The sequence below is a fragment of the Triturus cristatus genome, chromosome 8 (assembly GCF_964204655.1).
Source record: "Triturus cristatus chromosome 8, aTriCri1.1, whole genome shotgun sequence".
Lineage (NCBI taxonomy): Eukaryota > Metazoa > Chordata > Amphibia > Caudata > Salamandridae > Triturus > Triturus cristatus.
Genome location: NC_140591.1, coordinates 921,427,303 through 921,452,614, shown reverse-complemented (window position 1 = coordinate 921,452,614; position 25,312 = coordinate 921,427,303). Strand labels below are relative to the sequence as shown.

General features: G+C 50.4%; 1 protein-coding gene across 3 annotated transcripts in view; it reads right to left on the bottom strand.

Annotated features, from left to right (window-relative positions):
- CRYBG3 (crystallin beta-gamma domain containing 3) overlaps nt 1-25,312 on the bottom strand; it is a 1,479,538-nt gene that overhangs the window by 626,561 nt on the left and 827,665 nt on the right. For all 3 annotated transcript variants that reach the window (XM_085622435.1, XM_085622437.1, XM_085622436.1), the window contains one exon: nt 25,040-25,182. In XM_085622435.1, the coding sequence (XP_085478561.1) occupies nt 25,040-25,182 (143 nt within the window). The remainder of the gene's footprint in view (nt 1-25,039; nt 25,183-25,312) is intronic.

Below are 25,312 nucleotides of genomic sequence, written 5' to 3'. Positions count from 1 at the left end.
GGCCAGAATCTGGAAATAAGACAATATCCTATTGCTTTATGGATTTTGAAGTCAGAAAAAATGCTTTTTTTAAATAACTGAGTAATTTCGGTAATCAACAGCGTACAGCATTACAGACTCAGTCATGATCAGTAAACACATTACCATTTAGACACTTCCTCAAACATTAATAACCGAGTAATTTCGGTAATCAACAGCGTACAGCATTACAGACTCAGTCATGATCAGTAAACACATTACCATTTAGACACTTCCTCAAACATATTTGGGTATTTACCTATGGTCCAATTCCTAGTAATAATCCCACCATGTGTCCCATACCTTGTGTTACTTCTGAAGGCAACCCCTAAATGTGTACACATGTTCTTCAGCTTTTGTACAGTAGTCCATGCCTTGCGGCCACTCCCCTATAGAACGGTCTGTCGCTAATCACCAGTGTCGAGGAATGTCTCTTCGCAATCAGTAGCCCTACTGCTACAAAGAGTCTTGTGTATTTGGGATCTCCCCACTTGTCCATAAAGCCCCAAAGTACCATTTTGCGGTCGGGTTTGATCATCCTGCCTATAATTCTTGGCAATGTATTTGGAACCAGTATTTTTTTTGTTTAACAAGGAAACTCCACATCATGTGGTAGAAGGCTCCCAATTCATCTTTGCATCTAAAACAATGTGGATCCATCCCCTCTCTCATCCTAAATAGTCTGGTGGGGCCATAATAGACCCGGTCATTTGAATTAGTCTAAGTCACATGGACACAGCTAGGACGTGAGGGGTCATCCTCACCTTCATCCAATCAGCACCATCTAAAGGGCCTGCGTCTTGCCCACATAAAGTGCAGTTGCTCTAGTAGGTCATGGGTATTAGCAACAAGTGTTTGATGTATTCTGGATTTTCCCTTCCTCCTAAACACTACCATTTTTAGGTGGGCTTTCAGAAGACTGCATTCTGTGAGATTATAGAATTACCCAGCATGAGCGTTTAAAGAATGACGCAGTTGAAGGTATTGGTAAAATTGGGATTTATGTATGTCATAAGATTCCACAAAGTGTGTAAATAACCTAATGTGATTGCCCTCCAGTATATCGCCCAATTTAGGGATACCAACAGTGTTCCAAGTAAGGAAGCAGTGGAGATCCGATGCGTGCCAGAGCCATGTCATTTGCCATAATGGAGTTTCTACAGTTAGGATCTTGTCCCACCTAACCCACCGGAGCACCTGATGCCAGAATACTGAAGTCATGTTTGAGGCCTATGAAAGTCTCTGTCGCTTATATGGACTATACAGCAGGATAAGTATGCCATGTTCTTTTAAACATTCCAGCTCAGAACCCACACATGGGTCCTCGTGGCCTGTGAAGAGTCAGTCGTTCATGGTTATAGGTTGGCTGGCCAAATAGTATCGTCTGATGCCTGCCAATCTCAACCTTGCCTCATTTAATGAAAGGAAATATTTCCGGAATGTAAAACAGGTCTGTCTGCCCGCCAACCAATAAGAATGACCTACTAGTGGACTGTAGTGTTGGAAATATGGCGGGCGGGATTTCGTTTGGGTAGCTCTGCAATATGCAGAGCAGACAAAGGGGCAATATCATCTTGAATAATGCTACTCTGCCAGCGATGCTGAGGGGTACGGAGCCCCATGCTTCCATGTCTTTTTTTTAAACAGATTTTATCTGTCAAAATAGCACGTATAACGCAGACCTCTGAATCCCAGAGACAACTGCCGCATAGAAGACACAAAAAAACAATGACTTTGACCGTTTTATATAATGAAAAATAGGAGAATATGAAAGGCAATACAAATAAAATCAATTCCTTTAACCAACCAACCTCCCACCTCCCTCCCCACCCCCCAGTGCACCGTCTCCATAGTTCGAAACAACATATATCTGACCCAAGCTGCTATCAGTCCACCCAAGAGCTCAACAGCCACAATACCATTATCAATTGATGAATCGTGAGCCACACATAGGGAGATGCAAGGAACAGGAGAGGTCAACCGGCTACTCCGGGTCACGACCCCAGTACCCCCTCGGGGGTTCCAGCTCCAAACCTCGATAATCCACCCAGTGCCTCCAGATCTTATAGCGCTTCCTAGGGCACCCTCTAGCCTCAAAGATGGGGAGCTCAAGGCCCATACTAAAGTCTAGGCCATTTTTCGAGGTCGAGACCGATTGGGCAAACACCGCCTTCCAGGGCCTAGCTATATCTCTCTTTGCTAATGTGAAGCCTAGGAGCAGTAGATGTCGCTTATAGATATTGCCCCCGATCCCTTCCATCACATGGAGGAGAACTAGTTTCGATGAGTGCGGAAGCTCCCTCCCCAGAACCTCCGAGAGGCAAGCTAGCACCCCCCTCCAGAAGCGAGCCAGCGCTGTGCAATGCCATATGGTATGTATCAGGGTCCAATCTTCCTGCCCGTTTCGGAGACACTCCGGCGACGCCACCAAGCCCGTCCTCCAGAGCCTAACCTTGGTATAGTAAACCCGGTGAAGGTATTTAAATTGGTTAAGTCGCAGGCGCACCGGAATAGCCGCCCCACGTGGGGAAGCCAAAGCTTCTGTCCAGTCCTCCTCCTCTAAGGGGCCTACATCACCCTCCCAGGGCTCCCGCAGACGCTGCAAAGAGGGGGAACAATGCGTAACCAGAGATCTTTGCTTCCACCAGACTAAACTCCGGCAGTGAGTCCAGGCCCTCCAGGCTGGGAGCAATGGCATTGCGAAACTGTAAATATTAAAAAAACTGAGTTTTTGGCATTTGAAAAGCCGTCTGGATGTCTTGAAAGGATTTCAATACCGTGCCGTGCATAACATCACCCAGTGTAGATATCCCGATATTATCCCAATCGCGGAATCCAGAGAGACCCAACAATTGGGGAAAACAGCCATAGCACCACAGCGGGGACTCTTTAGTCAGTCTGTTCCACCAGTCCATCTTTCGCAATGCCTGCCTCCAAATCTGAAATACAATCTGAATGTCAGGTGGAAGGGCACGCCTCAGCGGGGCAGAGTAGAGGATAGTGTGTATGGAGTGATCCCCCATGCAGCGCCGCTCCACGGCATATGCTGGGTCGGCCCTATCTCCATACAACCACTCGTTAAGGACAAGTAGATGCGATGCAGTATAATAGGACCATATATCGGAGGTTGCCAGCTTCCACAATATGTAGAGGAAGTACGTCCGGCCTGCCACCCTAACCGCGCCACCCTCCCAAATAAACTGTCCCAGAACTGAGTTCACCTGCCGAAACCAGTGCGGGGGGAATCGAATAGGGATGGTTGTGTAATTGGTACAATAGTTGCGGTAGCGACACCATCTTAAAAATGGCTGACCAGCCGTAGATGGACAGGGGCATGTGGGACCAGAGCTTAACGTCCTTGCGCACCCGCTCCCATACAGGCGCAAGATTACGCTCCTGTCAGGGCAGGTATACCCCCAGATACTTCATGCCCCCTTGTACCACTCGTACAGATGACGCCCAAGAGCCGAGCTCGCCCCAACCTCCCAGTACCCACAGAGTGTACTTCCAGGGGTTCATGTATAAACCGGATGTTTCCCCGAAAATCTGCATGATACACAGCAGCCGCGGCCCCGTTCATTCCAGGTTGGTAAGAAAGAACAAAACATCGCCAGCGTAGAGGGCGATGCGGTCGGAGAGGCCATGCGCCCAGTCAAACCCGGACACCTGAGCGTGCATCTGAACCCAGGCAGCCAGGGGCTCCATTGCTAAGGCAAAAATATATGGGGATAATGGACACCCCTGCCTGGTGCCCCGCCCAATGGAGAACGCATAAGAAACGAAGCCCACCACTCATACTGATGCCGTCAAATCGGTATAGAGCAGGGTGAGGTAGGACAGGAAGCGCGGTCCAAAATTCAGCTGCCGCAGAAGCGCAAATAGATAGACCCAGCTCAAGGAATCGAACGCCCTGTCCATATCCGCCAAGAGAAGCGCCGCCAGTTCCCCCAGAGCCTGAATAGTCGAGACTGCCACATGCGCCAGCCGAATATTGTGTCAGGTAGCACGCTGGGGCATGAACCCAGCCTGGTTCGGGTGAACCAGCAAAGCTATATGAGGGCGAAGACGGTTCGCTAAAGCCTTAGCCAGTATCTTGGCCTCCACGTTCAGGAGGGAGATAGGGCGGTATGAGGCATGATGTTCTGGCGGTCTGCCGGGCTTATGAAAAACTACTATCTCCGCGTGTCGCCAATCACTGGGCAAATGCCCCCGGTCCCTGGCCTCTTCCACCACCCTGCGATAATGTGGCCCCAGCTGCAAAAAATATTTTTTAAAGAATTTGCATGGAAAGCCATTAGGGCCTGGGGCCTTGCCGGAATTAAGATCCCCCAGGGCCGGCCCCAGCTCCTTTTCAGTAAGCGGGCCTTCCAGTTCCACCCTAACTGCATCCGTGAGTGCCCTCGGAGGGAGATCATCCAAATAACGATCAATGACCTCCGCCGGAAGGCACTCTGCAGGGGCATACAGTTGAGCATAATATTCTGCAAAACTACTCGCGGTAGCCGACGCACCTGACACCAGGAGCCCATCCAACCCCACTACCCCCGGGAGGACCTGGGGGCGAAGCGATCCCTGACACAATCTGTGCAGCATTTTTCCAGATTTGTCACCCCACTAATAAATCCTACTACAAGTAGCAAGCCAGGCCTGACGAGCCTCATCTAGAAGGATATGAGAATAATCCTGCTGCGCTAGCAGCAGCCGATGACTAGCAAGCCGCACGCCCTCCTCCCTGCTGCGCACCTTCAACTCCAGAATAACTGCCTCTGCTCGAACCAGGGCCTCCTTACGCTGTCTTCGGGCCGCAGCACAAAATGAGATGTCCACCCCCCGAATGGTGGGCTTCAAAGTCTCCCACAGAGACTCAGCCCTCGAGACCGAGCCCACGTTAATAACCAGGTATTGATCTAGGGCATCTCACATTCGTTCCCTGTAGTCCTCCTTCTGAAGATTCCGGACCGAGAGACGCCAGCCGCATGGCCCACCGGCCCCCCCAGCTCGTATAGTAAGTGCCACTGGGGAGTAATAAGAGGGTCAGCGCTGGAGTATTTCGGCCGTCACCACTCTGCTGTCAAAGACCCGTGGGATGAACAGATAATCCAGGCGGGAGAAGGAACCATGAACCGCCGAAAGATACGTGTAGCTCTGTATACTACCATGCATCCTGCGCCAGGGGTCGACCCAATTAAGACTCGTCACCAAGGAATGCAGCTTAGTAGGATGACGGGCCTCAAACACCCCCCAGACCTCCATCTATCCCTGGCCACATCCATCACATCGTTCCAATCACCTCCCACCACCGCGAGGCCCTCAGGTATATCTGTCCACAGGGTCCGAATTTTTTCCGCCAAGCCCCAGGAAAAAGGCGGGGGCATAGACACTCCCTAATACAAGGGTCTCACCCCCTACCGTGCCTTGTATGAACAAATACCTGCCCTGCAAATCCCCCCAGGTTTTAACACGCGTGAATAAAACCCTCCGATGTATTAAGATAGCAACCCCTCTGGAGCCCCTCACAAACCCGGAATGAAAGACCTGTATAAATTCAAAGCGCTGGAAACACACGGCCTTAGTCCCCATAAGGTGAGTCTCCTGCAACAATAACATCTGTGTGAGCTCGCTTGGTGGACTTCAATATAGCCCCCCGTTTGATCTTGTCTAGCGCCCCCCTAACATTCCAGCTAAGTACCTTAATAAGACAAGGGGCCTCCCGTGAACTAACGGCCATTCCTTCTCCGTGCAGATCCTACATAATACCAGGACAGCAGCAAGAACCTTCCAGAAGACATAAAAGAGTCCGGAACACATGTAGACAGTGCAGCAACCCCAACCCCCCCCCCAAACACGACCCCCAAGAACCCCAGCAAACAATGCAACAACCCAGCAAAATCTTCCCTTCAAACACAACCCAACCAATCCCCCCCCCCCCCTTCCTGTACCTCGAAAACAGTGAAGTACCTGTCGCGGCAGGCAGAGCAGGCTGACCCAAACAAGAGGTCCCACCCCTCACCCGCCAATGGATCCCCAGTGCACAACCCATTGTCCACCAGCCCTCTCTCCTTCTATGGAGCCCCACGAGGAGATTGGCCTCCATATGCGTTTCCCTGGTCAATGCAAACATCTCAACCAAAGCCCATACAGAAGTCCCCTGAGCTTAGTCCACCGAGGCATGTTGTCGAGAAGTGGACCGCTCACGTGCCGAGGCACCTGCCGACTGGGAGCGAAGCCTGGACTTAGAGCGCCTGCCACCCCTTCCCCTCGGCTTGAGTTGATTCCCGGCTGGCCCGCCCGAAGAGGAGTTGGACTCTCATCCCGGCGGCGAATGGGGACGCAGCCGCACCGTCTCGTCTGTCCAAAGGAACACCTCCTCCGGTGAATCAAAGAAGTGGGTGCGGGACCGGTATACCACTCGCAGCCTGGCAAGGTAAAGCAACGCGTAGGGGAGCTTAAGGTCACGGAGGCGGCCCTCAGCGGCCAGGAAAGATTGCCACCGTTGCTGCACTAATTTTGTGTAGTCCGGGAAGATCAAGATGCGAGAATTGTCAAACAGCAATGGCTCCTTTGCTCGGGCCTGTTTAAGAATAACGTCTCTGTCATAATAATTAAGGAGCTTAGAAATTACAGGCCTCGGGCGAGCACCTGGCGGGGGCTTCTGCATCAGGGCCCTATGAGCCCGTTCTATCACAAAGCATGCGAGAGCTCCTCAAGGGGGAGCCAGCCCCTGAGCCAGTCAGTGAGAAACCGCACCATGTTTCCATTTTCGCAACCCTCCGGAAAGCCAACAAAGCGCAGGTTGTTACATCGCGCCCTCCCCTCCGCATCCTCCACTCTCAATGCCAGGGCCCGCTGCGTAGTCTCCAAGCACGATACTTTTTGCTGCAGCGTGGCGACCACGTCCTCTACACCCGAAATCCTCATCTCCGTTTCTGTGATGGGGGCGACAGCATTCCTCAGATCTTGACGCAAGAGCATGACATCGGAGCCAACCGCCCCGATCTTGGCCTCTAGTACATCTCTGGAATGGGTGATAGCAGCTAGGAGGGCCGCATTATCGGGCACAACACTGTGATCCCCCGGGTGAAGCCGCAGGGGCCCCCTGGCCCGTGAATTTGTCCATCGTGCTCTGGTTGCTGGAGCCACTGCCTGGTTAGTCTTGTGTCATGATGGCCCAAGACGACATAGGAAAACAGGATAGTGCCTCAGTGGTCTCGTTCGCTTCCACAAAGCTCCAACTTCACAGCGCTTCAGCACGCAGCGGCAAGCCCCGGCCTCGGGAGCACCCCTGTGGAACGACCCTCAGGGTCCACCCCCACACTGCGCCATTGGTTCAAAGATCTTCGCTCCTCCTGCGGCCCGATACAACTGCCAAATCCCCAGCAGGCACTGACTCACAGAGGGGAGGGAGAAGGGGACGGCTAGCAGGAGCCTCCCAATAGTGTGATCGTGCTCACAGGCCCTCAGTCGGCCCTCAGGTCCAATGAGGCCCCTGATGTCGCAGTGTGCCCCACACACACCCAGGAATCCAGTGTGGTCGCCTCCCGAAACAATCTATGGCCCCAAGATGGTGGCCAGCCGACCGCGCCGCACCCCCTAAACCGCTCCTCACCTCCGTACCCGATCTGGTTACCGAGCTGCTCCGCAATGCAGCCGGGCCTCGCTGGAACAGGGGCCACCAACTCTCCGAGGATGTGCCCCGCTCCGCTGACCAGTCCGGGCTCGTGTAGTCACCGATGCGCAGCTCGCCCCCACGGCAGCCGCCGTAGTGGCACCTCGGCACAGACAAGGAATCAGGCAACTTCCCTGCTCCCCACAAGGGCACGCCTCCCGTAGGCTGCGTCTTCCTTCCGTAGCCGCAAAATCATCTGCGGACCTCTCGCAGAGTCGACGCCGTATTCAGATTGCGGCGGGGCAGCTCAGGGACCGATTCAGTGCCGGGGAAACAGGATCATTAAAAAGGATATCGTAGGGCTGGACGGAGCGCGTTCCAGGGAGAATATGTGGTCTTGTTTATATATTAAGAGAAAATGTGCATACAGTGATATTCTGTCCTCCCAAGATGCTCCTCAAATGAATCTTCTGATCCATGTATCATGCCAGGTCCACTGCACTAATGGCTCAATGCCAGTGCAAATAAGAGAGAGGAGAGGAGACACCAGTGTTATGCTCCCCCATGTAAGCAAAGGGGGAGGAAAGAGCCCCGTTGTCGTGTAAGTCTACTTGTATAGTTAAGATTGGTCTCAAGTGTGATACCTATTTCTTGAAAAATTTGAGGGAAAGCCTGTCGGGCCTAGAATCTTCCTGGGGTTAGACAATTAATATCTTCCAGTATCTCTGTTACTTGTATAGATTCATCTAGGATCTTTCTGTCTTTTTTGGGGAACCGCTGGCGTATTTAGTTGTTTATAATGGGGTTTTGGGTCCCCGTCCTTAGGAGAGTCCAAACCACATATTCTGAATGATAATAATTGTTGAATTACTGTGCTATTTGGCCAGGGTCTGTAGGCATATGTCCCGCAGATGAATTGATACTGGGCACTATTTTTAATTCTAGAACTCTATTGGCCAACCAGTACAGTACTTTCCTGGCTTTGTATTATAGAACATATATCTTGTACCGTGTTGCAGGCCTGCACAGCGGAGCTAACTAAGGGGCTAATTAAGATAGCGGACAGACTCACGTCCAACTGCCACCTTAAAGGAGATGAGGACTGCCCGACATAGTGTCTTGGTCCCACAGGCCAAATTAAAATGTGACCACCACGGTGGCGGTTGCATTGTACAGGTTTTGCATTGCGGCGGGTGCTGCTGCGGGATCAATCAAACTGAAGTGATCCCATTTATTTCCACACTTTTCATTCTTTTCAACAGATTCTCACATTTTTGATCATAAAATCATACAGAGAACAAACATGAAAACTTACATGAACCTCTCAAATCAACATGTACAGATGTATCCTACCATTACACATGAGATATCATGACAAATTAAATGTGCCCATGTTCTGACTTTACCAGCCCTAACAGGAGTTTACTTATTGCATCACATATTTGATGTTCCTCCTCACTTAGTGTTATAGACCTAAACAGTGCTACAATACAGATTCAGATGGATAATTATAATACACTTCTTTGATCAATTACATCCCTCAGCCATAATATGTCTTGTTTCAAATGCACTAGTTGGCTGAAAAGCTGTCAATGAGTTTCGAACCCCTTTGATATTTTGGGGTTCTCCTCAGGACTCAGAACAAATGAGCACTGTGAACTAAAAATCAAAACCATAGAAGAAATTCAATATTCTGTACATCCAACATCAAATGAACTCATTCACACACTCATACTACACCAAGCAGCTGTTACCGCATACAAACTCTTTCCTTGCACATTCTAACTTCCAGAACACAACTCCGTAGACAACCGTTTCTGGTTTCTAAAAACAAACGCACCAACACAATAATCACATGCACATGTCTATTCCTGTCACAGAAAAACCGAACCACTACTCACTCAAATTAGCCTCGAGTCCGCTAGTAATACTTCAAAGCCTTAAAATGGTGGTAAAACTCTTCAAGGCTGACCTCTCGCTTCCACTCTAAAACCAACTAAGAACGTAAGTGTGACTGTACTTCTTTTTTAATTTGAATCTGTTTTTATTTTGAAGGAAAAACCAGGGGGGTGGATCTATCTGTACACAGCTTGTCGCCTACAACCCTTTGCAGGGCCGGCCGCGTTGTTTTAGGATAGGCATATAAAGTGCAGGTGTTGGTTATCAAGGTAGATATTACACAGCAAGTCGCCTACAACTCAAGGCGGGCCGGCCGCGTATGACAAGAGGCACTGCGTAGAATTTCAATGCGAAGAGGCCTTTAGGCAAAGAGAACATGAATACCCAAATTAAACATGGATAGGAAGGAAAAGGGGAACACTTGAGGAGAGAGAGAACAGAAGTAGTCAGTAGGGGAGCATGTAGGGGGCGAACAGAAATGAGGGTGAATAAGAGCTATTACAAGAGAGCCCAAGACATAGAAAGGGGAACAGGAGAGGCAGTTCATAATGAGCATGATTTCCAAAAGCAGTAGTCCAAAACAATAGCTAAAAAGGACAGGGCGGCGGGGTGGGGGAAGGGAGGTGGACAGAGGCACAGAGCATGACATTCGGCTTACCCCTCGGGGAATACAGTGGTGGGCGAGGGGCAGGGTCAGACTGCTTTTGTAGGGGCTCTGTCAAAGTCAGATGGATACACAGTGTCTTTAAAGAAATGTAGAGCCCGGAGCTTTGGGGGCAGAAGGCGTGCATGTTCCATTTTACAAAGGTAGGTGACCAGGGGCTGCCATATTTTGGTGAAGTGACTGTCACAAGACTGCAAGCTCGGGGCAAGTAACTCCATAGTTACTATGTGCCACAGATGCGTAAACCAAAGGCCAATGGGAGGGGGTTCCGTTTTTTTCCAGTACAAGGCTATGAGTTGTTTAGCAGCGCCTAACATGTAGAGAGCATTCAGCCCAAAGAAAGGAGGCGGGAAACATCCTGTGCAATCAAAGAAGAGTATAGTACCAGTGCGTCATAATCTTATATGCAGTTTCCCGTTGAGTAACGCTGCGGTATGCCTTCAGGATGTCCCGCCATAGGCAGTTCCATTGAGCAGGAGTGATGTCAGTGGAGACTGTCGATTGCCATTGACGTTGGTAAGGATGGATAGTCACGAGTGGGGGGTGTTGTAGAACCTGATAAGTCCGAGAGATGAGCCCTTAGAATCGTCAAAGGCGCGTGCTAAGCGTTCAAAAGGAGTGAACGCACGAGTGGCGGCCTGTGCTAAGGAAGACGTGAACACCCAGTGGCGGAGTTGCATGTATTGGAGTCGTGCTCCGTCCGCGAGTCGGAACTCTTCCTTACACTGCGCAAAAGTTTTGAAAGCATCACCGACCAACAAATCCCGGATCGTTCTGCATCCACCCTCCAACCAGGCAGAGAATACGTGGGAGTTAACAGCCGGTGGGAAGAGCAAAATCCCCGCGATGAGGGTAGTGGGGGATGGAAAGGTGGTGAGTCCCTTGGAGACAGCCACTTTGTCCCAGATGTCCTATACCGTCTTGGTGGGAAGGGCAATATAAGCACTACGGGAGTGCGACGCCCGGGAGACCCAGGGTGGGTCCATGATGGTTCGTCCAGTTACCGCCCTGTCCATATGGAACCAAACCTTTTCGCTCTCCCACGCCATCCATTCAGAGACAAAACGAAGATGGGAAGCCCAGTAGTAGTCTAATAAGTTGGCGGCACGCAAGCCCGCCCCTGTCCCTTGGGAGCATAAGAATTTTGTTGGAGAATCGCGGCCTACGCCCGCCCCATATGAAGTTAGTGATGTTGCGCTGGAGATTTTGAATCTGGTGCTGCGGGATGGGGGTGGGGAGACATTGGAATAGATATAAGATTTTTGGAAGTACTGACATTTTGATGGCGTTCAGGCGGCCCAGCCAAGAGAGAGTAAGGGGCTTCCAGGTGCATATGTCCTCCAGAACTGCCCACCTGCATTCCCGCCAGTTGACTTGGGACCACGTGTCTAGCGAGGGAGTCAGTTGGAGTCCCAGGTAGCGAATGGAGTTGGTGGCCCACTTGTAAGGGAAGAGGGATTGAAGCGTGTGTATCTCCTCCCTTGGGATTGTAAGGGTCGAGGCCCAAGACTTCTCATGGTTAATTTTAAGGCCAGATGCCTGATCAAAGGACTGCAACAAAGAGAGTAGTGCCGGGAGAGAGGTGTGTCGACGGGACAGCGTAAGAATCAGGTCGTCAGCAAAGAAAGCCACTTTATATTGTTGACCCCCGAGGGGAATGCCATGATCATCGGGGGCTTGCCGGATCATCACGGCTAGGGGTTCCACCACGAGGGCAAACAATAGGGGGGAGAGGGGGCAACCCTGTTGCGTGCCGCTCTGTATGGAGATGGGGTTTGTAAGTTGACCATTAACCCGCACTCGAGCCTGTGGGGAAAGATAGGGAGCCATGATCCGAGCTATCATGAGCAGGCCAAGCCCGATTTTGTGCAGCACACCTCGAAGGAAGGTCCAGTCCACGCGGTCGAACCCTTTTTCCGCGTTGAGAGATAGTAAACATGCAGGTATGTTCCAGTGGCGGGCCTTCCCTACAAGATGCGCAATACGGCGCACGTTGTCTGCTCCCTGGCGGTGTCGAATGAAGCCAACTTGGTCAGGTTCGATGAGGCCAAATAATATGAATGGAAGGCGTCTCGTTTAGCCACTTCCGTGGTAGCCCACGTGTTATCGCCTGTCCGAACGTTGGCAATGTGCGCTTTAGCAACCCGCACCCGCAGGCGCCTAGCTAAAACCCTGCCCACTTTGTCCCCCTCTCAAAATAACGCTGCTTTAGCGTTAAGAGAGCTCGCTCAGCTTTATTAGTTCGACGAGAGCGCAGTTGGCCTCGAAGATTCGCCAGGTGCCTTTTATGTGCAAGTGAAGGGTGTTCCTGGTTCTGCCTTTCAAGGGCCTTAATGTCCCTAGATAGTTTGTTTTCCAAGAGGTGCGCTTCTCGTGCCCGTGCAATAGCAAGAGATGTGATGTGGCCTCGGATCATGGCCTTAAATGCGCCCCATACTATGGGAAAAGAGGTTTCGGGGATGTCGTTAGTTGCAAAGTAGGAGTCAATGGCGGTTCGCAGGCTCTCCACATCTACTGGATCCCGAAGGATATGCGGAGGTAGACGCCACGGCTGGGCCCGAGGAGTGCAGGCAACCAGGTCTCGCAGGAGAAGCTCAAGATGAGCATGATCCAAGACCGATATGTCGGACATGGAGGCCGAAAGCGACTCACCGATCAAGGAATGGGAGATAAAAATGTGATCGATACGCAAATAGGAGCGATGCACATGTGAGTAGTAAGAACAATGGCGTACGTCAGGAGAGTGGTAGCGCCAAGAATCTAATAAGGCAAGATCCGCTATCTGCATCTTGAGGGCCGAAGACATAGCCCCTGTCCCATGGTACGAAGCGTCTCTGCGGTCCAATGCAGCGTCCCACACCATGTTAAAGTCGCCCCTCATGATTAGTGAAGGATCAGCCTGTGGTATATGTTCCCGCAAGAGCGTCCGCAGATACAGGTCCTGCGCCTGGTTGAGTGCATAGATATTGCATACCATAAAAGAGCGCTGCCTGATCTTGACACCACCCTGATAAAGCGACCATCGTGGCCTCGAATTATCTTGGATTCCTCTTTTCTGATGCCAGGTCTACAGAGACAGAGTATTGCCACTCCAGCCGTTTGTGTGGGGCCTGTGGCCCAAAATTGGAGAGGGTAGCGCGGATGAGCCATCCGGTGGATATCAGCCTCCAGCAGGTGGGTCTCCTGCTGGAGGATGACGTCCGGGTTGCCCTGCAGGAGGTAGCGCCAAATCTGGCGTTGCTTGTTAAGGGACCTGTAGTATCTTCATATAAGGTTAACTGTTCTCCTGTATCTTGTAACTAGCTGCTCAGCCAGTGTGAGTGTTCCATGTGGAATGATGACGTGACTGGAATGTTGGTGTGGTGTGAGACAGTTGAGAGGATGGGCTGAGCAGCTAGCAGGCTGCTCCTGGTGGGGCTATACTATGGACTTTACTATCTTAATAAATAACCTAAAGATATATACTGGCTACGTCTGCTGTGTCACATCATCCTATGGAACCAGGTCACTTCAATTGGCGACGAGTTGGACTAAAGAAACCATGCGTGTAACCTTGCTGCACTAGTTTGTGGGTTTTAGTCCCATTTCTGTATTCTGTACGTTTCGTTGTTAGTCCTTTATTCTCAGAGTCTAGGGGGTGTTAGTCCCACCTACGTTTTAGTGATGGGTGACATCCACCCATTGTGTATTCGTTTGTAAGTGATTTTTCCTGTATGTTTCTCTATTGTGATTTTCTGTGTTTTCTTTCACATTTATCTTATGTGGTGTCTTTGCAATCTCCGTTTGGTAGTTTATTGTGTCTCATGGAAGGAGGAGGTTGGTGATAGTGTGTGAGTTTAATGTTCTCTTTTGTGTCTTAATATAAGAGGAGGATGGTGATAGTTCATTCTTATTTTTTCTTATCCTTTTCTTCCGTTTTATAGTCTGGTTCCCTTTCGTGGTATATTTTATTCATTTTACCCTTGGGATTTGGACTATTTATCTCTTGTTTATATTTTGTGTCTAGTTGCTATGTACTTTTAGTATTCCTTGTTTTATTGTCAATTGGAAAGAAGGGAGATATTGTAGTATCTTCATATAAGGTTAACTGTTCTCCTGTATCTTGTAACTAGCTGCTCAGCCAGTGTGAGTGTTCCATGTGGAATGATGACGTGACTGGAATGTTGGTGTGGTGTGAGACAGTTGAGAGGATGGGCTGAGCAGCTAGCAGGCTGCTCCTGGTGGGGCTATACTATGGACTTTACTATCTTAATAAATAACCTAAAGATATATACTGGCTACGTCTGCTGTGTCACATCATCCTATGGAACCAGGTCACTTCAGGACATTATCTTCAGGCAGGGAACAGTAGTCATGTAAATGTCAGGGTCTGAAGCAAGCTGTTACGCCAGCGCGGTGGGCGGTGTGCTGTAATATGTGGGAAGGGCAGAGGGGTGTTGCTCCTACTGGGAAGGGGGGGGATCATCGCGTGGGGTACCCCCACCCGCCATGAAGAGGGATAGAGAGGAAAGAGGGGGGAAAAGAGAGTGAAGAGAATAAAAAAACAAAAAATACAACATTGGCCAACTGGGCCATAATGTCCTGTTCCAGTCCAGGGATGAGCGCGGCCCAAAGGCACAGGTCATCCCGGTGATGTCACTCTCCCAGGAGCAGGGGGGGCGGGTCCTCCAAACGTAGAGTGTGGCAGCAGGGAAGGCACACGCCGCCGAGCCCAAATGTATGGAGCTGGGAAGTCGTCAATCGCAGAGTGGGGCACCAACCCATTACTTCAAGATACCAAGTGTGGGCGGTGTGTCAGGATGTTACAAGCACGAGTGCATTTCAATTCTATCCAGGCGTGGAAGGTCGAGAGCTAGGTGGAGAACGACTCTCCTCCATAGAGCGGATGTGTTGAATAATGTCTTGTTTAGCTTGTGAGGCAGCCTGCTCCTCTGGGTGTGAGGTTTTCCGGGAGCGGCGTATCCTAGTCCAAGATGGCTTTGCAGGTTCCCGGGCGTGAGGGGGTAGGCGCGTTGGACTAGAGGGCGGCGTGATGGAGAGGCGTAATAGTTGCGCCGCTTTTCGGAGTGACCGCACCATCCGGCGCTTACATTCCCAATGAAAGATAAGGGGGAAGGGATGGCCCAATTGATACTGGGTTTAAAGTCTCGGCGTCTGCGCAGCGTGGTGGGAGCCAGGTCCTGGAAAATCTGTATGGTGGTGCCTTTGTAGGTGAGTTCCGATTTGGAGCGCGCCGCTTTGAGGATTGCCTCTTTCTCGTTAAAAAAGTGCACCCGGGTCAGCATGTCTGGTATGAGGCCCTTCCGGCTGGCTGGTCCCGACACTCGGTGTGCCCGATGTAGGGCTGGGGGGGGAGGTGTCATAGTCACCCCAGATTTCATGCAGCAGCTGCGCGACAAATGTCATGACGCCTGACCCCTCAGCCCCAGTTGGTATCCCCCTAAGGCGGAGATTGTTGCGGCGGCTCCGATTTTCCAAACCTTTTTGCTTTAGCTGCAGGTCAATATGCTGTTCTTTTAAGGTGGCTAGCCACTGCCAGAGGTGCTCTTGGTCTTCCGTCCGGGCATCCACGGTATTTGAGGCCATCTACTCTCTCTCCCAGGTCAGTGACCTCCTTTCGTAGCTCCCGGACACAGGAGTGGACCACCGAGCACAAGGAGCCAATTTCAGACTTAAGCTCCATCATGAAGTTGACCATGAAAGACTGTGTAACTAGCGTCAAGTCCTCTTCAGTTGACAACGCCATCCTTCCAGGAGCAGCTGGCCCGGTTTATTCCATAACGCAGCCACCGGGTTATCCTTCTGGGATGCCGCAGAGTCCTTCCCCGTTTTGGTGCGCATCATCTCCCCCGGGGCCGGGCGCCCTCCAATACCTAATAAGGCAATCAGGGCAGACAAGAGGGCGTTGGCCGCCGCTCAAGGGTGTCCGGGGCCCCCGAGTGGGAAGGCGTAGGCCACCATGAGAGGCGCCTCACGCAGCAATCCGCAGCTACCAAAGAGGGGGGGAGGGAACTAGTGGTGCAGCTGCGGTCGATGGTGCCTCAGAGACCCTGCTGCCGGGGAGGTCAACCTTAGCACGGTCCAGGAGTGGAGGCCAAGGATATCGTGGGCCGCACTGCAGGCGGGTGGTGTAGAAGTCATATAGAAGTCCAGGATTAACACCGCACCACAGTGGCTCAGGCAGCTGAACCAGTGACCGTGTCGGGCAATTAAATGAAAGGGCGCAGAAGAGTGGTCCACCCTCAACACACGTTGATTCCAGGTAGAGGAGAGGAGAGGGCACTCAGAGTGGTGACCCCCACTTGGCAGTCACCCGCGGAGAGATCCCTCAGCCCATGCCTCGTCCGCTTGAATCAGGGGGCCCAGCAGGACAATCGCCCGGCCAACTGAGTGTCCGCGCATCCGTCCAGGATGGGTCCAGCTCCGTGGGCCCAGGGCAAGCGTGGGGCCCTCTATCCGCGGAAGGCGCAGTCGCCAGTAGTCTCTCACCCACGTGGTCTGCTGAGCACTCCGGAACCCAAGGAGCGGCCCACAGGGAAGGCCGGGGCGCAGCTGGAGCTACAGGTAATGACACTGCGCTGGGAACTCGTGCAGCTAGAGAGGATCACGTGGCAGGGGGATGCAGGGGCCAGGCTAAGCAGGACAAGAAATCAGGACCACACCGTGCAGGAGTACTCCCATCCCCGCACCTCACCTGCTCAGGAGGTCAGCGTGTCAAGAGTCCAGCCAGAAGCGGTGTACGGGAAGCAGGAAAGAGGGCAGGTTTGTGCCCAGGTGTAGGCCCGCCAGGCCGGAGGGCTGCTGCTATAGCTCCGGGTCCAGCTTCGGGGGATCACGCCAAGCGTGGGGCCCTACAACAGCGGAGGGCGTAGTCGCCAGTAGTCCCTCACCCACGTGGTCTGCTGAGCACTCCGGAACCCAAGGAGCGGCCCACTGGGAAGTCCAGGGCACAGCTGGAGTAGGCTACAGGTAAGGTCACCGCACTGGTAACTCGTGCAAATAGAGAGGTTCACGTGCAGGGTGATGCAGGGCCTAGGCCAAGCAGGACAGGAAATCAGGACCACAATGTGCAGTAGTATTCCTGCCCCCGCACCTCACCTGCTCAGGAGGTCAGCGTGTCAAGAGTCTAGCCAGAAGCAGTGTACGGGTAGCAGGAAAGGGAGCAGGTTCGTGCCCAGGTGCAGACCCGCCAGGCCGGAGGGCTGCTGCTCTAGGGCCGGGTCTCCACAGGGGCAAAGTCAGCCTCTCTAAGTGCCAGCATGCACCAGGTGCCCCCGGAGACACAGCCTGTCGCTCCGCCTCACTGCCCGATTCAAGAAGAGGCCGCTACGCAGGGAGGTCTCGGCGGCTGCTTTTCACGCTGAGTCAGCTCCGGGGGGCGAGGAGGCAGGGCCGCCGGGCTTCCTCTGGTCATGAGTGCACCCCGATCTTGAAGGGGCCCCACGCAGGCCCAGGTGCTCCCCTCCTGACCGCCGGTCCGCCCGCGCGTCTCGTGAGGGCAGGCGGCAGCGTGTAGTGCTGCTAAGGCCCGGGATCTCCAGAGACAAAATGGCGGCGGCTGCCGCCGAGTCTGGCCGTTAGGGTCAGGAGGCCCACACTCCGGCACCCGTACCAACTAGGCCGTCGTCTGTTCTTCAGGAGGTGCCCCCGTGTTCTGCCACCTGTGCGTCCCGATTTGCGGTGCCGATGGGTGCCCAGCTCCGCTTTAGAGGCTGCTAGAGACGACGGCTTACGGGAGCTCCCTCAGTGTACGTCTCACGCCATTCACGGCGAGACCACGCCCTCCTGTACTTCTTTTTTAAAAGGACATGTCAGCGGTGCCACATACCCATGCCATTAATGTGCCGTTTATGAATTCACCATAGCACGGACACAGAACATGCACAGGATTGTTTAACTTGTTGAAAACACAGGCTCTACAACTCTGTTAATACAAAACCGCTACTCACTAAAATAGGTCTGGTGTCTGCTCGTATTTTTTTTTTATTTGCAGAGTTTTATATAGCGCAAACTTGACCCGAATCGGGTATCAGAGCGCTTTACATAGCACCAGTTACATGACATGAGGATACCCATTCATTTTTGTTAGGCACGGGGAGTTTAAGTGATTTGCCCAGAATCACAGGATGTTCAGCGTCATTGCCGAGACTCGAACCCAGTTCCCCAGATTCGAGTTCGGCTGCCCTAGCCGTTAAGCCAACTCCTCTCCCCATAAAATGGTGGAGAAATTCCTCAGGGCTGACCTCTAATTTCTGATCTAAAACCAATGGAAGACATGAATATGACTGTGCCTCTTTAAAAAGGACGTATTGGCGGGGCCGCAAGCCATTGTCATTGATGTATCGTTTACGAGCACACAAAAATGCCACATTATATCACTTTGTCTTCCCTGCATAGTTCAAGGCCTTCAACAAGATCCAAACAACCTGTGTCCGAACACTTACATCAGTAAGTGAAACTTCCCTTCTCCTACAGCTTTCAGCTCCTGACTGGCCATGATTTGAGCTATTCCAGTCGCCGGAACTCGCTGTTCTATGTTTGAAAATGCTGGGAATATGCCCTTTACCAAACCTGATTGGTGGCACCATTTGGGACATTACCTTTTAAGATGTACCTCGGCATCAGGCAGGGCCGGACTGGCCCTAGTGGGCACCGGGGATTTCCCCGGTGGGCCGCCAGGGTGGGGACCTGTTTTGGGCCCCTGAGGGGCCGTTTTTGTTACAGGACTGTTTTTGCACCATAGCTGCAAAATCAGCCCCTGTAATAAAATCAGCCGATTGGGCCCTGGCAAACATCTCGGTCGCAGCCCCAACCGCCCCCCCCCCCCCCATGGGGGGCCGGCCGAGCACTTTGCCAGGGTCGGTTTTGGTTCCCGGTCCGGCCCTGGCATCAGGTAAAAATTATTCAGTTTAGTGCATTCTGGGAAACGTAGTCTCAGACAGCAGTATTTAACTAAAATGAAAGATGTTTACATTTATTCATAAAAAATTAGATATAATTTTTTCTTAAGCTGCGTCATTTCATTCAACCCATCACTTACCGCGTTGAAGTATAAATTTAAATGAGCATCCAACTTCATCAACTGTCTCTCGAGGTCTCCTCATCGTGGTTTTGAAGAATTACTCCTAGTACAGTCCAACGCAGATCATTTTCTGTGTGTTGTTTTTCTAAGCAGTGGTTTACTAATGGTGCTGCAGACACTTTACGCCTTATTCTGGATTTGTGTTGTGTAGTACCTTGACGAACGTCTTGGAAGGAAGACTAATCAAGAAGTTCATCAAAGGATAATACAACACAAATCCAGAATAAGGCATAAAGTGTCTGCAGCACCGCTGGTAAATCACTGGTTAGAAAAACAACACACAACACAATCAAACTGGATAAGTGTAAGTTCTGTGTAGATTCTGTAGCTTGTTTAGGACATTAAGTCTTTCTTGGGTCTAATGGAATATATGACCAAGTTTGTGAAGAATTTCACAGATTACACTACTCTCTTAAGGCATCTATTAAAAAAGGAGCCCATTTTGTTTCGGATAACACCAGCAAGGTTGCCTTTGATGATATAAAGAAGTCATTATCAAAGCTCTTTCACTGGTAAATTTCAACTCCTCATGAAAAACAAAACTGTATACTGCAATACAGCTTAGGGGCTTCCATAGTGCAAGTGCTGGATGGCAATGAAAGAATTGTGGCGTTTGCTTAAAGAGTGCTGAAGGGTGCTGTGAGAAGTTGGCCTGGCATATGCTGTCTCCTAGTTATAGGGGACACCTTGCACCAGTCCAATTCGACTCTTATTGATGATAGGTTAAAGACAACCTTTAAAGAAAGCTATCCTAGTGGTAGCTGTGGAGAGCAGCCTTCAGGCTAAGTCTTGAAGGAGTGTTCAGCTTATTGTTTTACCATAGATAACCTCTTGAATGACCAAATGAAAGAGTAGTCCACACAGGTATATATACAAAATATATGTATTTATTCTAAACAGAATCCCACAAGTCTCTTTATGAGGCTGAGGCAAAGTTACAATTCAAACAAGCATTGATAGATACAATAAAATAGCACTGGAATCATAGGGCCCCAGAGGGGACCAAACCATATATTAAAAAAGTGGTATAAGAACCACGACAATTCTACAGACAATGCCTAGGGCATTTAGGATCGCTGGCCCCTTAAGAATCCACCCCAGGTTATGAGGAAGGGGACCCACGGGAGGCGCGTGCAGTGGAAATAGCTGCTATCAGGATCTCTATTAAAGCCTATAGAGAATGTCGCGGTTTGATTTAAACAGATTAAAGTCACTTCTAGCAGGAGTACAAAGTTAAAACTTTAGAGTTAAGCTTTTGAAGAGCCCACTACCACGAGAGTACCGAGGTACCACTGTTACCTGCCCCAGGGAAGCCGGGTGCATAGGTCGTTTTCGATGTCGGGTCGCGGGCTGATTTTCAATGGAGAAATGTTCAAAAGTGCTGCTAGCCAAAAGCGTCGATGATGCCGTGAAGATTGAAGCTGTAGAACTTGTAGAGAAGAACCTGAAAGCAGAGGGGACAGAGTCTGGGTCACGGCACAGTGACCAGGGAGCTCAAAGCAAAGAGCCCTTCAATGTCGGGTGCTTCAAGTGGAAAGAGGTGTAGATTGGATCTGCAGCCACGGGCTCCGGGAGGCTTCAAGGAAGGCCAGCTTCGGGAGGGCGACTGTCCCACGTCGGATGAGGGTCGCTGCGGTGTTAGTGTCCGGATTGGATCCACTAAGCCTTGGCAACCGCAACCCACGCAAGATAAACATATCAGCTACTGGTGCAGACCCCCGAGGTCTGTGAGAGGTCTCCTTTGGAGAGACTGTAGAGCAGGCCTGGAGCAACCAGGGGAACTCTTAGTTGTCGAGATTGTCCTCCGCTCGGGCCCACAAGTCGAGAGACAAGGGAAGGCAGCAAAATGGAGTGTGTAAAAGGGAGCCCACGGGCCACCGGAGGGGGCTAGGGCGCTGATCTTTGGCACGGATGCTGCTTGGTGGTTGGCTCAATAATGGGCCAACTTCCCCACTGGTCAGGGTCGTGTGCTACGCAAGAGGTGGCCGGTGTCCTGGGGTATTGGGAATCTCGGCACCCATGCGGTCCACGGTACACAGGTTTGCTGTGCACACTCACTGGCCTCTGGGATGCTTAGGAAACCCACCTCAAGGGTGCTGGAAGTCGAGGACGTTCGTGAGAGCAGCGAAGTTCCAACCGGGTCACTTGCAGTGTTTCAGGTGCCTGCCAAGCAGGGGGATAACTCCTTTATCCCAAGGGAGATTTCTTCAGTCAGCTGGGCAGCAGCTCGTCGAAGGTCAAGTCTGTAAAGTCCAAGATTAATCTGAGGCTCTGGTGCCACATTATTCACCTTTATCCCCAAGATTAGGGGAGTGTCCAGAGTAGTGTCCACCAATGAGTGGTGAGGCGGGAAAGGGTGGCTACACCCTCTCCCCTTTGTGTGTTTCCCGCCTGAGCGAGGGGCAGGATGCCCCTGAACCGGTTCCAAGCGGTGTATGCAGAATGAAGGCACTGCAGCTGCCTACGTGCAACTCTGAAAGGACATTTGGTGCACCCACCCTGTTCCAATCCACATATCCTGTCTGGGGAGATGCTAGCACCTCCCTGCCACAGGAGCCCTATTGTCCAGCTGGCGAGGCTGGGGTTATCCCCAGCAACAGCCAGCCAGAGTCGTGTGGGTGGCGGGTAGTAGCCATTTTGTACTACTTGTGCACTTTTAAATTGGTGTCCGAATTCTGCCGCTTTTCCCATATCGCCCCTCTAGCAGGGGGGAATCGTACCCTCATGCCCATGGCTGGACTGGGGGTAGGATTCCTACATGTTTGACACCAAACACGATATGGTTCTGTGTAGCCATTCTCAAGTTATCACGCTATCGCGATAGACTTGTAATGCGGTTAAGAGTATATGGTATGGCTACACTACAAACAACCCAGCAATGATTTTACGAGGGTTGCAGAGAGGCCCTACTCAGGTAGGGGTCCCCCCTCACACATACCCCAGCACCCTGCCTTGTAGGATTAGCAAGGCCTGCTATAGGGGTGACCTATGAGAGTATATGTGTTGTAATGGGGTGGGATATAGGGTACCTATATCCCTGTAAGGGGTGCTAGCACCACCTTACCCAGACTACAGTAGTGGTCTGGTGGTGTCAGTTTGTATGGCTGTCCCAGGGTGGCACAATAAGTGCTGCAGCCCTGGTAGGCCTACTGAGGGACCTATGCCCTGGGTACCTAGGGTACCATCTACAAGGGACTGTCAGGGCATCCTCAGCATCCAATTGGTTTGTACCTAGGGTACTCACATAAGTTTTAAGGAGAAAGCAGATAGGCTGGGGTCCTGGATAGCAGGATCCCAGCCAGACTAGTCAAAAACCACTCAAATACCAGGCAAAAAGTTGGGGGCAACCATTAGTCAGATTCCACCTTCCTACAGGTGCCGAGACAAACTATTCAACCTTTGAAAGGGAAGCCCTAGGCTGTTATTGGGCCATTACCTATTATAAGTGTTTTCTATGGGGCCTTCCTTTTATGGCAAAAACAGACCATAAACCCTTAACGTACATTTTCTCCACCAAAGGAAGGGAGCACTCCACTCATAGCCAAATGGATTTTAGGTCTGAAGGGTTACAATCTCAAAACTGACTTTAATCAAGGGAACAAGAACACTGTGGCTGATTGCCTCCTTTGATTGCCATGGAAAGGGCAGGCTGTGACTAGTGATGTAAGTGTTTAGGAGTCGGTGTTGCTACTAACTCAGTCAGGTATTTCTAAGAAGGAATGGGTTGAGTGTTCCAATAATGAGGTTGTCATTACTACATTAAATCATAAGATTATCCAGGGATGGCCTCCTAAATCCAATGGTCTCCCAGAGGACATACAAGGTTATTGGGAAATAAGACATGAATTAAATTTACAAGAAGATATGGGTATGAGAGAGGAAAACATTATTGCTCCAAAAGATTTTGTGGGGAAGATTGTTGATTTAGAGCCTTAAGACCACTTGGGGTGCAAATTACTAAATTCAAAGTGCGAGCAATGCATTGGTTCCCTGGAATGGATAGTCTGGTGGAAAATAAAGTCAAAGAGTGTGTCACATGCTCATTGAGGGATAAAAACAAACATGTAAAAAAAGCACCCCTGTCTCCAGTAACTTTACCATCTAAGCCGCGGGACAAACTTGGGCTAAACATAATGGGTCCTTGCAACTGTTTCTTATGGTCTGGTAAATTCATGGTAGTATTAGTGGACTACTTTTCATGTTGGATTGTGGTTAAAGTGGTCAATCGTATTACTGCCCAGGACATGATCAATTTTCTTTCCGACCCTTCATGAAAGAGGGGATACCTAGCCCATAACAGATAATGCTGTCCAGTTTGTTTCAGAAAAGATTAAAGATTTTTTAAAGGATTTATCCATTGTACATTTAAAAACTGCCTTATATTGTCCTAAGGCTAATGAACCGGCAGAGAGGGTAAATCGCATGCTAAAGGAATGTATTATGTATGGACAAATCTCTGGTGTGCCAGTGGATATTGCGGTGAAGAAATTACTATTTTCATATTATACAGTCACAAACTCTGGCATGATTACGTTGGTGGTGAAAACGCCACCAACAGCCTGTTGGTGGTGGTTTCATCACCACCGCAAGCAAGTTTTACGCCCGCCACATTACAATGGCGTGAATGTCTTTGGTGGTCGGGAAGACCGACCACCAATGTTCCGACGGGCTCAAGGAGCCCGTCAGACCATAGGAGGGGAATCATATCCCTACAACGGTGGCAGTGCCTGCTAGGCACTGTCGTAGGGATTATGATGTCCCTATCCACCTGCCTTGAAAAGGCAGACGGAAAGGGACTTTGGGGGCCTGTAGCTGGCCCCCCTTCCTCCCGGCACCCCAGATTTGGGCACTGGGGTCCCCTATGGTGCCCCCCTATATACCCCGCACCATGAGGCAGGCACCACGTGGTGCTTGCCATGTAGTGCAGGGATATGTTACATGTCCCGTTTTTACATTGCAGCAGGTGCTGCAGCCAGCAGCACCCGCTGCAATGTAAAATACAGGTATTGCGACCGCCGTGATGGTGGTCACATTGTAATTGCCCCTGTGGGACCTCCACCTTGTAGGTATTGAATTAGAGCAATAGGAAGTATTGGACTGAAGTATTCCAGCTAGACCCATTTAAATAGTAGAAACTTCAAGAGAACTGCCCAACTGATACAGGACAATGTTTTTCACAGGTATGAGTAACAACAGCAACTGTTTGTCAGCAATGTGAATCAGGCGGACCAAATTGTGTCTGCAGATGTTTGTAGTATGCAGATATCTCATGTGCTGAAAGCCTGAAAACTACAGATAATGTACGATACGTGTATTTATTTTCCCCAACCTATAGCAGGCACCACAAAAGTCGACAACATAATGTTTATAATTACAATAAAAATGTATGTCAAACTTTAACCTCAAATCCCTATCCCTGAATTATCAGTGTGCTGTAATGTTCACAAGTATTATTCAAAACAAAGCAAAGGTATCCACAAACCCAGATTACGAGCAATTCTTACTGAATTATGTGTTATATTTTACCAACATAATCTTCTTAAAATAGTACATTATACTACCGTGAATTGGGCACAGTTGTCTAACATTATGGTATATTTAGACTCATGGAAAGGAAATTATTCTACTTCTAAAAATGATAAAGATTCACTACAAAAGTGTATCTGCTCGCCAGTTTTCTTGTGAGGAACACGGAGAAAGGAACAGATTGAAAAAAGACTGCCTCCAAATCTAAGTTATTACATATGGTTAAGGCAAAAAATTAACTTACACTCCTCTTTGCACATGAAGCGACCTTGTTTCACTGCAGAATCCAACTTGCTCCAGATCTGAAATTTCCTGATTCTGAATGTCTATTAACTTCCCATCTTCTGCATCAGATTCATATAGTGTAACCGCTGCCTCCAAAAAGTCCTAAAATGCAAAATTAAGTCAAAGTTAATATTTGGAGACATTTCATCCTGTTCAGAACTCGTGCTCTCTTTCGGCCAGTAAAACATGCAGGTTGCACAATCTTTTGCATGAGATGAGAATGCAGGAACTA